Source organism: Taudactylus pleione, unplaced genomic scaffold (assembly GCF_031769625.1).
Source record: "Taudactylus pleione unplaced genomic scaffold, aTauple2 ptg000731l, whole genome shotgun sequence".
NCBI classification, from domain to species: Eukaryota; Metazoa; Chordata; class Amphibia; order Anura; family Myobatrachidae; genus Taudactylus; species Taudactylus pleione.
The window spans coordinates 110,636-123,845 of NW_028285133.1; the positions used below are offsets into that span (position 1 = coordinate 110,636).

At 45.9% G+C, this 13,210-nt stretch overlaps 1 protein-coding gene across 2 annotated transcripts in view; it reads left to right on the top strand.

Annotated features, from left to right (window-relative positions):
- The first annotated feature begins 5,431 nt into the window (after positions 1-5,431).
- The window catches only part of NFAT5 (nuclear factor of activated T cells 5), a 97,714-nt gene continuing 89,935 nt past the window's right edge, over positions 5,432-13,210 (top strand). Inside the window, exon 1 of one of the 2 annotated variants that reach the window (XM_088456980.1) lies at positions 5,432-5,760. In XM_088456980.1, the coding sequence (XP_088313106.1) occupies positions 5,670-5,760 (91 nt within the window). In that variant the 5' untranslated portion in view covers positions 5,432-5,669. The remainder of the gene's footprint in view (positions 5,761-13,210) is intronic. The other variant, XM_088456978.1, reaches the window with a different exon arrangement.

Sequence of the window (13,210 nt, forward strand, 5' to 3'; positions counted from 1 at the left end):
TTTGCTAAATACATTGCTATATCTGTCTGGCTTCTCTATGTGCTTTTCAGAAATGTCTACATCATCCATACAAAGGGGACAATTCAGAGTTACATGCAAGTCGTATGTAATTACACTTGCACTGCATGCACGGAACTAAGAGCCTGATTCAAAGATGGACGCAGTAAAAACAGCAGCTGCGGCTTTGGATGCAGATGCTGTGCGAAAATACACTAATACTGCAGCTTGTGCAATCCCCTGCTGTGCCTGAAGACCCAGCATTGGATCTCTCTGCATGAGCATGGGCCATCTGAGTAACCCACTACCAGCTAGGTATGGACTATGGCAACAACACCTCATCAGTAGGGTAAAACTAACCTGTCTTGCGACGGTCTAAACCCGGCTCACGTTCCCTATTAGTGTTGAACCATCCAATGCTTGGTGAATTCTGCTTCACAATGATGAAGAGCCGACATCGAAGGATCAAAAAGTGACGTCGCTATGAACATTTGGATCCGATCTGCACATACTGTAACTTTATAGTGAAAGTTGTCATGGGCTTGGTCAATAGTAAGGCTGCCAAAAGTAGGGAGACATTGAACATTGTGCCTACCTAGCTGGTAGAGGGGCAGGAGATTGAGGCTCAGCAGTAAGGACAGTGCTACCAAAGGAAGTTCCTATTGGAAAGGGTTGGTGCCGTAAACCCCTTGTACTTATTCTTTAAATCAGGGGTTCTTAACTCCAATCCCCAAGAACCACCAACAGGTTATCTTTGTGGATCACTTTAATCATGCACTGGTGATTTAATCTATTTTGTCGGGTCAGTAATTATCCTACCTGTTTCCACAGACAGAAATCCTGAAAACATGACCTGTTGGGAATGCTTGAGGGTTGGGGATGAAGACTACTGCTGTAAAGAGTTATATATTGGGTGTTGTGTTAAATACCCTTATTTTACCCATTATTCATCTAGGTGATTCCTTACCCCAGTGTTTCTGACCTCCAGTTTCCAGGGAACCCTAACAGAGCATGTTTTCCAGGTCTCCTCACAGAATGGCAAGTAAAATAATTAGTACCACCTGTTGATATTTTCACAGTAATGAATACAGCCGTGCTCCAGCATTGTATATGGAGTACATGCACTGAGGGCTCACTGAGGACAGAAGTTGGGAAACACTGCCTTATCCACTAGGGGAACCGGAGGTGGGTGTGAATTGATATGTCAATAATGACCATGATAGTATGGTCATAATGTCCACATTAACCTTGTCAACGTTCATTATGTAGACACTGCTGAAATGTCATATATTGTCCCTGGGGGCCCAGCGGTGACTTACCTGCTCCCAACAGCTGCAGCGGCACCAGTGGCGTCTTCTGAGTCCCAGTGGTCATGTGACTGTCACTAATGACGGAGTCACCTGATGGAGCGGTGTTAGTCCCCCTATCACTATCACTGAGCCTAAATCCTACTTCTAACCCTCCCCATAATTCCTAACCCTAACCTCCCCCCATAGCCTTATCCTAACCTCCCTTAGTGCCTAACCCTAAGGGTGGGTACATACCTGAATGACCGGCAATTGTTCACACTGGACATCGCATGATTGCCGGTACACACTGCACGTCCTTCATTAATATGTATGGCGCCGCATGCGATATCGTGTGAATGGCTGTGCAGCACGATACACAATATACACTACACGATATGCCCGATTTGACATTCCAAGTTGGCTAAATCGGCCTGATATTGTGCAGGTGTGTACCCAGCCTAACCCTCCTGTCCAGCAGCCTAATCCTAACCTCCCACTAGTGCCTAACCTAGATGTTGTAAAACTACACATCCCAGCATGCCCTGCCATAGTTTTGATAATTGACCATGCAAAAAAATGTTGCAATGCATGCTGGGATTTGTAGTTCAACAATAGCTGGAGGGACGCTTATTGCCCACCGCTTGCATAACCCTAACTTTGCCCCATAGCCTAATCCTAACCTCCTCCTAGTGTCTAACCATAACCCTCCTGTCCAGCAGCCTAATCCTAACCCTACTAATACCTAACCCTAACTCTCTTGTCCCGCAGCCTTTCGACATTTTAACGTTGACATCATAACTGTTGACATTGTTATTGCCGACCTAATGACTACATCCTCGTCCACATCCCCTGGGTGTGCCAGACTGATATTTAAGGCAGTCTATTTGCAAACTCATTAACTGGTGCGGCAAGGCGCAAATTTGCAAAGTGGACAATTAGACATACAGTGTATGTGAATTGCAACACATTATGCAGGTTATTAATGACCTCTAGTAACCTGTCCATTATCTGAGTGTAGACAGGGCTGTATGTGACAGAAGTGGATGGAGCTGCAGGAGCCGCTACTGCGTATTTAGGCTAATTCCACAGCTGATGGGCTTCCAACTGAGACGTCCACTGCTGCAGTGCGTTGAAAGTCGCATCACTGAGCGGACATCGGCTACACCATCGGACATTATCGTTACGCTAAATGTCCGACCAATGTTCTAAATCCGCCCGCCCCTAAATCAGAGGTGGTATCTCAATGTCAGTAGGAGAATTAGGGCCAGCAGACAGTCACAGACTGAGAGACAATAGTGGAAGGTGCAAGGTCCCCAACAACACACTAAAGTGATATAAGAGGGTCTCATTCAGACCCGGTCGCAAGCGCAGAAGCGCTCGCAACCGGGTCGATGGGTAGCCCTGCGCACGTGCAGCGGCCGCACTGCGCATGCGCAAGCCCCAGAGCGAGAGAGAAACTCTCTCGCTCCGGAGCTCTCTACAAAAGGGGCGGCTGTCGATGTTGATCGACAGCTCGCCTTGTTTTGTAGGCAGGGCGGGGGGGTGGTTTCACAAAAGGAGGCGTTCCTTAAGGAACGTCTGCCATTTTGTGAGCGGCCGCACTGACATCATCAGTGATGTCAGTGGGGAGCTTCCTGCTCGATCAGAGCAGGAAACTCCCTGGGGCTTGCGGTTGCCGGGACCCAACCTTAGGGTCTCGTCGCAAGCCTCGATGGTCACAATGGTGTTCACCATCGCGACCATCAACCTGGTCAGTCGCTAAGCTGTGGGTGGTAACCCACAGCTTAGCTAGCGACCAGGAGGCCGCACTAAAACAAAGGAAGCGGCCGCCTTCATTCAGAGAGAGCGATCGCTTCTTGCGACCGCCTCTGAATGAGGGCCAGAATCCTTTCAACCTGATGTAGGCAGAAGTGATGTCACACTCACCTCTATATGAAAGCTCACACATACATCTTGTTACTAATCCAATGTTATTTTATTATGATAGGTATATCATCCCATTTCAGCTGTAATATTGGCAATATGATGTAATGATGCACTATTTATAAACATCAGGTGGAAATACATAACCAATGCTTTATGAATGAGGTCCTAATTTTTGGAAGTGGACAAAGCACAAACAAACAGCCCCCTTATCTGTTCACTGTGTCCTTTGTTCATAATATCAGTCATGGGCGAGAGTCGGAATTCAGCAGGAATGTGGTAGGAGGCTAGAAGCAGAGGGCCTGATTCAGACCCGGACGCTATGCTTCGCTCGCTCGCATTGCGTGATTTTACGCAATCTGCACATGCGTATGAGTCGCAATGCGCGTGCGCGAACCAGTCATTGCGATGGGAAAGTGCTCGCCCGTAGCCCGCAGTGGAGCCGTTATTTTGAGTGACAGATAGTGCCGTTTGTGGGTGGTAACAGGGGAAGGTGCTTGTAAACGGGGGTGTGGATGTGCGAACGCAGGCATGCCCGACCGTCAGAACGGCGTTTAATGGGTGTGCATAATTAGCAAAGTAGCGTCATTACACACGTGACTGGGTTGTATTTTAGCCTCGGCTGCTCGCAATGTTGTGGTGGGAAAAGGCTACCACAAGCGTTGCGAGCAGCTCTGATGGCTCTCGATGTTCCCGATTAATCCAACAACTGCCGGAGATGACGTATGTGGCGAGTGGCAAAGGGGCATCTTTATACAGGTGCGAGCGTATAGTGTGGCTGCTCGCTATTACTTAGTGGGCGGCTTTACGCGACGCAGTGCGAGCACATGATTTAAATAGCCAGCCCCTTTTAGCCAGCGAGCCGCCGCAAATAGCATCCGGGCCTGAATCAGACCCAGAGTCCACTGTGAACAGAAACTACTACACTTTGCTGCAGACAGGACTAAGGGCCTCATTCAGAGGTGCACACAGATGCGCAGTCGGGACCGCCTCTTTATGCTAATGCTGCAGTGCATGTCCGTCATTGTGCGTATTTAGACGCACCGTCGGCACACCAACGAAACTTGCACCAGCTAGCTTGGATGCGTTCGCTTGTAGCTGGCCGATTTTCGCATTGTTCGCATGCGTATGTATCGCAAACCAGTGCGAGAGATCGGTAAGCATTCGCTCACTGCGCATAGCCCAGCAGAGTGTGTGACAGGAGAAGCCGTTTGTGGGTAGTGACAGGGGCTGGCCATTAATAACAGGGTAGTGGAGGTGCGAACGCAGGCGTGCCTGAGCATCTTAATGCCGTTTTAGAGGCGTGCGTAATTAACAGGCTGCGTCATAGTAAACATCACCTGGTTGTATTTCACACTGAAGTGATCGCAGTGCTTGCAATAGGGTATAGTCAACCTCAAGCGCTGCGTTCGCTTCTGATGGTACCTGATGTACAGATGGTTGCATCCTGGAGATGACGTGCGCAATTGGGCGTCTTAAGACAGGCTGGCGGGCGTCTGCATACACAAAGCGATCGCATGCCAAGACATAGTGGGCGTGCTAATGCTTTGCCGTGCTATTGCCTGCCTTGCTTTGGGTTGGCCGGATTTCCATACGTTGGGTGCGAGCGTACGCATCTAGGAAGCGGGTCTGAATCGAGCCCTCAGTTACTACATCTGAGCCATGTGCTCTGAGGCAAAGCGTAATAAAGGCGATGGGAGCATGTGGCCCTCGTCAGTTTACTAAAACTAGTTATGTGGCCCCCCCAGCTGAAATAATCGCTCACCCCTGATCTAATCCCAGCGAGTCCTATTTGTGCTTCTCTCAATGTGAACTGGTGATTCTCCCTCAAAATGTCAATCAGTATTCACTGTTACCTTTTGGTCGGGAACATACCCCAGTCATTACATATGCTGTTCTTTAAAAAGTTTGAGCAAAGTTATCCCCTTGTACTAACAGATCACAACTGAGCAGCTCTTTACCAGCTGCTGTAGATGACATTAAACCAGTTATCTGACATCCAGGAAGCCTCACTTGGCAATGACAGTGTTTTGCAAGGAGTTAATTTTTAGCAAAGACAAAAGGGAGAAGGACCAATATGTTTGACTTGGAAGGACACTGCCTGTGAGCTGCCAGACAGGTTTAGGCAGAGCAGCAGTGAGGAATGCTCTTTAATGATCCACAGCTCCCTGCTCCTATAAGCTGCAGCAAGCGGGTTGGAGACTGCTGCTGTGTGACCTTCTCGGACCAACATCTGACCCTTTATATCCAAAGTATAGTGAGGGCAGAGCAAGTTTAACACAGCGCTACTGTGCCAATGCCAAGCTAGCCGAACTGATCAGGAATCTGTTCGTGAGACGCTGAAGGGGTTGCTGTTCCTGTATTTCAGAGAGACCATAAAGACTCTTATTGATTCCTAAACATAACTCTGACCTCTAGAGAGGCTGACAAGCGTCCAGTGGTCTGACAGTCAGCAGAGTTATGCGCTCCCTCTCTGAGGACATCTATACTGCTCCGCGGCTCGCAAGTCGATGGCGACACGGTGGGCTTATTCCTGGAGTGCGACGGAGAGGTAAGAGGCTGCATATAAAGAAAATACAGTACATAACTGTGACATGACACAATAAAAGTTTGCAGAGAATAAAGTAACCTAGTCAACATAGTCGTTCATAGCTGATGCAAAAAGTTTATCTTCCTTATTCATTTGCAATATATTTTCTTTTTAACAGAAGTGACAAGGTAACATTTCCTATTTCGCAAATTAGATATTGTTTTAAAATAACGGGCTTACATTTTTCTGATCTTTATAGACGTTATTTCTTTGCACTACAACAAACTATGGTGTACTTATCTCTATTTGCCATCTTCAACTTTCTCCCAGTTTCTTGTTAACCGAAAAAAAAAAAAAAAAATATATATATATATATATATATATATATATATATATATATCAATGAGTTAACATTTTGTTGCCAGTTTTATTGACAGATTAGATTCCCGATGTCCAATGGCCTGTGTGACATTCATGAATGGGTGACATGAGATAATCTTTAATATAAATGCATGCTAGAGGCTCTGACTCAAACTTGTGTACTGCTACAGTATTAATCTGCATGAGACATAGGGCCAAATGTAATAGAGTGAGAGATTAGAAAATGTGAGAGTTTAGCAGCAAACTATTACATTGGTCGCGTTGTATTTTCAAAAATGGGAAAACATCTGGATGAGAGTTTTAAGGGGGGCATCCACTACACGATTTTAGCAGGCGATTGAACGATAACAACGTCGTTATCGTTCAATCGTTTAAAAATCGTTTATAAATCGTGCAGTGTTTGGTCGTTAACGATCAACGATGCGCGCTCCTGCTGGTCGTTTGATCGTCTCGTCTGTCGACTGAACATGCAGGTCAATTTCACTTGATCTAGTAAAGATAGTTTGCAAATCGTCTGCAAATCGTTCAGACTGAAAGATAAAATTTCAAGGGAAAAAATCAAGGGAAAATCGTTTAGAGATTGGACAGTAGATCGTCTAGTGGATGTGCCCCATAAATCGAGAGATTTTTGAGTCTGAAAAACAGGCGAGTTTGCATGTTCTCGGACTCTATGACATTGGACCTGATTCAGACCCGCTCGCTAGATGCGGCCGCTCGCTCTCAGCGTATGGAAATTTTGCAAAGTGACGTCAAGGCAGCCGCTCGCTCGGCAAGGCATAAGCATGCCCACTATGTCTTGGCGAGCGATCACTTTGCACTTACAGACACCCACCAGCCTGTCTTTAGCTGCCCACTAGCGTACGTCATCTCCAGGAAGTATATACAACCATCGGTACATCGGGTAACATCGGATCTGACCGCAGCGCTTGTGGTTGACTGTACCCTACCACAAGCACTGCAAGCACTTCAGTGTATTTTTTAACCAGGTAACATGTCCTATGACACTGCCTGTTAATTATGCACTCCCCAGAAATGGCGTGGAAACACTCCGGCACGCTTGCGTCCGCGACTCCACTCTCTGTTAGTACTGCCACTGTTACCACCCACAAACGGCCTCTCCTGTCACTCATTCCACTGGGCTGTTTGCAGGGCGAGCGAGCAAAATCCGATCGCTCGTACTAGTTTGTGCACACGCATTGCGAACTACACGTATGCGCACATTAGCGAACAGCGTCTGCAATGAGCGGCCGCTTGCTAGTGAGCGGGTCTGAATCAGGCCCTTTGTCCGAGTTTAAAAAGTGTGAGAGTTTACTCTCACATTTTCTAAACTGTCACCCTGTTATATTTGGACCATGGTATGTCTTTGGCCGTCCCATCTGTCGTCCATCCAGGCTACCAAATACACTAGAGTAGAGACCCCTTTCGAGTCCTCGCTGAAGGCCTTTTATTCAAGAGTTAAGCTGGGTACACGATATACGATGTTACAAACGATGCAAAGGTCGCTCCAGTTTCACTAAATCCCAGAACACACAATATAAAACGTACACACTACGCGATCATTGTGTAGATCACTGGCAGTTCAGGTGATGTCTTCGGAGGAAAGATAGGACAAATATATCTTGCGGTTGTACGATTGTGTGTACCCACTACACAATGTGCACCACATCGTTCATTGCATCGTCCAATCTGACCTGCAGCACAGCAGGTGGGACGTTGGAAAGAACGACAGATTGGGAATACAATACACACTATATGATGTGTATGATACATCGTGTCGATCCACACCAGAACGATATATTGGACGATAGATCGTATAGTGTGTACCCAGCTTTACTTATAGTAGGCAATACTATTTTCTGAGACTGTCTCCTCCTATATGTTTATACTGTATAATGCATGTAATCAAATCCTACTTTATCTCACAGAGTGGAGAGAGATAAAGTACCAATCAATCAGCTCCTGACAGGCAGTGTTTGAAAAATCACAGGTAGGATCTGCTTGGATGGTACTTTATCTCTCTCCATGTTATCTCTATCCAATGTTTGATACATCTCCCCTGAATCTATTTGCGGAGCATGTACCAAAGCGAGAGACTAATATAGCAAACGCCAGTGAACCTCCTGAACCTCAGTTAATAATGGGAGGCAATACACCTGGACAGATCTTAGGTTTTAAGCCTCTGTTCTGTCTAAGGGTCCCTACACAAGAGATGTTTCAGCATCTGCCAGGGCAGTGACATGTTTATGACGTACAATACCAGGAAACTGGACAGACAGGTTATTATTTTTATTTTAGATTGTGTTAATTACCTACAATTAATGATATGCTGCGACAATCGCTGCACGCCAGTTTCTGTCAGAGTCTCTTGCTCTGCCCCTACAAATCATTTTGCAATGTCCTCAGGTAAAGCCCATCAGACAAGCCTGTCGATGATTCGTTCAGACTGATAGATAATATCAGGACAGGGCCGTGTTTGTGATTAATACCGCTGACGTCTTCTGAGCCGAAACACAACACTATAAGGAGATGTAAGGAGATAACTTGGGTGCACTTACTGAAAAGCAGATATGTATCTGATCTGATATACTTTAATGCAGCGTCATAGACTACTGGGCATTACATAAATGTCTTTACTTTTCCTTAAATTGTTTTGATTTTATTGTATATTCCACATATTGTATCAGCCTCACTTTTACACTATATTGGGGACAGTATATATTTGTCATTTCATGTGGAGCTGAACAACCGTGGGGCAGAACCATATTCATAGTTGACAATGCCCTAGGATGTATGAGTACCACTCCACATTTACATCTGGCCAAAACCTGATCTTTATTATTAATTGGAAAAATAGACAGTTGGTAAAAGTCAAGTGGGAACAAGTCAAATGACAAATAAAATAAACATAAAAGAATGTCTATGCTGCCCTCTGTGCTGTGTTACCCCAGGTGTTTGCCTTGTTGGCCTACAGAGTTATTACTGCCTTCCAGTGGCCAACAAGACTTATAATGAAGCTGAATATTTTCCACAACAGTTGGGAGGGGATGTAGTCAGAATACCAATCCCGTTGCCTATCTTTGGCCTGATGACAGAATCCCGACAGACGGGGATAGGGCTAGCGTTAGCCGTGCGGGGGGAGGGGGTAAGGTTTAGATATCCCCGGTGGTACTTAGGGTTAGGCATCACCCGGGGAGGGTTAGGCTAGGGGAAGGGGGGTTAGGCGTCACCGGGGGAGGTTAGGACCTGCCCCCCCCCCCCGGAGGGTTAGGTCTAGACACCCCGGTGGGACTTAGGGTTAGGCACCACCCCAGGAGCTCTGGGGTTAGGCATCCCTAAGGGAGGGTTAGGGTTAAGAGGGGAAGAGAAGGGTAGGGTTAACTTATGTACCTTAGCTGGGCTTCACCCGTCGGCTATTCAGCCGTCGGGATTTCATACCCAACCCGTTGGGAGGTCTAGGGCTCCGTATACATGCATTATGTGACGTGGTCTATCCATTCTGAGCTGTGTGGTGGATAAGAATCATTGATCCCTATGAAAGAGTACACAAGCAGGATCATCCAAAATACAACCTAGGAGCCTGCCTAGGGCCTAGTGGGCACTGAGGAGCCCTGATTACGATAACCTTATTTTAACGTGCATTTTTTAACATAGACGGTTTAATGGGACTCAAAGCAACAACTTGCCTAAGGCACCATGGGGTTTTAATCAGGCTCTGTACACATTGTTCATAAGGAACGCTGGATTGACTATGAACACTGCCTGTTGTATTTCCTTGCATGCAGTATGTATTTCTAGAGTAATCAGATCCTACTATAATGGGACTATAATGATTGCTGTGTATACAAAGCCTAACGCCCTTCATCCCTGCGCTAAACTTAAGACTACAACTCTTATCACTATTCCATTATCCAGTTTAGCAGCCTGATTTGTCAACACTGAAGGGAATTTCCAGGAACATATACAGTACATGATTAGCATTTGGATATACTACTTGTTATAAATACCGGGGTATGTTTACTAAAGCTTCTAAAACAGACAAGTGGTGATGTTGCCCATAGCAACCAATCAGATTCTGTGTATCATTTTCTAGAATGCAAGAGAGTAATAATAGCTAGAATCTGATTGGTTGCTATGGACACCATAACCACTTGACTGATTTAAAAGCTTTAGTAAATCTACCCCCAAGTTCACAATACTGCTTATTTGTATACTGACATGTACACTAGATTTGTGATAGACTCAACAACCAGCATAGAACCTTTTAAATTTGCAGAACAGTATACAAGAAATGTAAAGGTTTGTGACTGGTTGTCAATGATTATTTATCTACATTCTGCATTGAATGAACGAATTTCTGCTATAATAACTTAGATACAGGTGAGATTTTTTTGCTCAAAGAACCTTATGTATTATTGATAAGTAATGTTAATATAATATACTATTGACTGAGGTGCCACAAATTTGACATCAATGACAGTACAGTAAGTACATTGTAAGCAAAAATAGACACTATAGATAAAGAGTGCAAAGGCTGGACTTTAACAAGCATCAGGATATTGGATGAACATTTATACATACTTGCTGACTATAAATCTGACTAGAATAATGTTATTTTACTGCAGCTAGACAACCCTGATCGGGTCATGAGAAGAAAGTGAGAAAACCCCTAACAAGGTATTATTTCCCTGCTAGTGTCCAGCTCACACGCTGATTCATTAAATTTGCATTTGGTGCAAGAGGCAGCTAAATTATTAACGTTGAGAATGAAAGCACCTGCTTTTCCTACATTACCTGGTAACAGGTACAGCCACCAATCTGTAAGTTCACATACATTGTTCATGTACTATACACAGTGCATACTATTATTTAGTGAAAAGACTATACCTGTAATTGCCATTTGAGGAGTTAATAACATACCTTCCAATAGTTCCAGTTTTCAGAGGCCAAAAAAGACATAACATAGGGATATCAATTCTTATGAACAATGGCTCTGTTCTGACTGAGTTGTACGCTAATGCAAACGCATTTACGATTTTTGTCGCTTAGCAATGGCTATAAAACGCTAATGCATCAGGCGGTGGAATTTGTATTGAGGCGCCCACCAGAGCCCTCGCAGCTGCGGCAACGCAGCACTGGATGCAGATCACATTACTCCTCGAGTGAGTCTATGGTCACACCGAATAGCTGTGGTAACTGAGAGGCTGGAGCTTTGTTCTCTGCATGTGCGATCACAGACGCTGGCTAGTACACGCCCGGGAAACGGCCCCGACATCCCCGCGTTTTGGCAGGAACTCCCGGTAACCACCCACAAAACGGTCACTTCCTGTCAATTGTGATACCTCACAGCGAGCGCCAGCGCAATTCATTCGCAGTGTGTGTGCAATGCGGCTGTGATGCATGCGCAAATCACCAATAAACGCTCAGCTACGTGATCATCGAAATAGCTTTCAACTCTGAATCTGGCCCAATGTTCATAGTTTCAGACAAGACCCCAAAAAGCGATAAATTGAATGAAAAAAGGGAGAGGTAATTTGGGCCCAATATCCAGAGGGGAAGATATTACTGAAAATGCTTAAAGGTGCAAATTTGCCCTAAAAAGACATTAATCAATCAGGGATTTGCATCCATTCTTGTTCTACAGAGAAAAGTTAATGCTTATTAGTTGCAGGCATTTCGGCGCAGATTTGCACCACTGAGTATTGCCCCATGTCCCCTGACATCCTACCCCAATCCCATTTACATCATGCTTCCAATGTTACTTTTCACTAGATGTTTATGTTAAAAGTAAATCACACTTGCCGACCTTTGGACTGCCAGGAAGGGGCAGCCAGGTCGGCACTGCAGGGGGGGAGAGGGCAGAAGTTAGCGGCGTAGTGGAGTGTAATCAGGGACGGATTGAGGGCCACATGGGCCTGGAGCTGAAAATGAACAAGGGCCTATTATGAGAAGGCGAGGAGGTGTGACCAGTGCTGTGTGGGCATGGCCAGTGCCATGTGGGCGTGTACACCCTTATACTCTCAGCCCCAATGTCTCCCTAAATATGTAAAAGAAAAAAATGCTTAATTTTGTGAGGTAAATAGAAATAGAATTTTACTACTTATGATCTATGGCTGAGCGTGTGGAGAGCAGATGGCCAGTCAACATCATGTTGTCAGGACAATGGGCCTATTTTTATGTGGAGGCCTGGAGCTGTAGCTCCATCCGCCCCATTGTTAATCTGGCCCTGGGTGTGATGACACAATCACTTAAACGTGGGCCTACCCCAGCTATCAACTGGCATTGTGAAGTGGGGGGGGCGTGGCCACAATCATGCGATTCAGGAACTTGGCGAGCGAGGGCGCTCTTTTGGGCATCTGGGAGTGTAAACTGATTTTTCAGGAGAGTAGGAAAGTATGAACTAAAGTTAATAATGTGCCAGGAAGATACGCTATTGTTATTAATATTCTGTTTTATTTAGGGTGAATCAGCTAGTGAGTTACCAATTTCAGGTTGAATACACTAAAGGCCCCCATACACGGTGCGATATGCACCTTGCGATGTGACGGCCGATCCAATGGCCGACATATCGGGAGGTCCCCACACACGGAGCGATTGCGTGGCTGACCAATATGCCGGCATCCCCCTCCCCTACCCGCATAGCACTGTATGGGATTGTGCATCGCTTCCCCAGATCAACTGGACATGCAGAAAGATCTGGAGGAGCGATGTACGATCCCACAGGAGCGCACACTGGCCGATATCATACCCACACACGGAACGATATAGCAACGATATCGTTCCAATTCATCGGAACGGCTGCTATATCGCACCGTGTATGGGGGCCTTAAAACTTTTCAGCCAAACATAACAAGTGTCTAATTTTCTTTAAATTAAGTCACCTTGGGTCTGATGCAGCAAGCAACGCAAGTGAGAGAAAGCACGGTGTGAGCCGATGTTTGCGATCGGCACATGCATATGCATCGCACTGCGCGTGCACGAACAGGTTGCTGAGTACGGTAAGGGCTCTCTCAGAGTAGGCAGGGAGCCCGCAGAGACCTTCGATGTTGATTGACGTGAAGTGCCATTTTTGAGTTGTGAAGGGGGTGGTCGG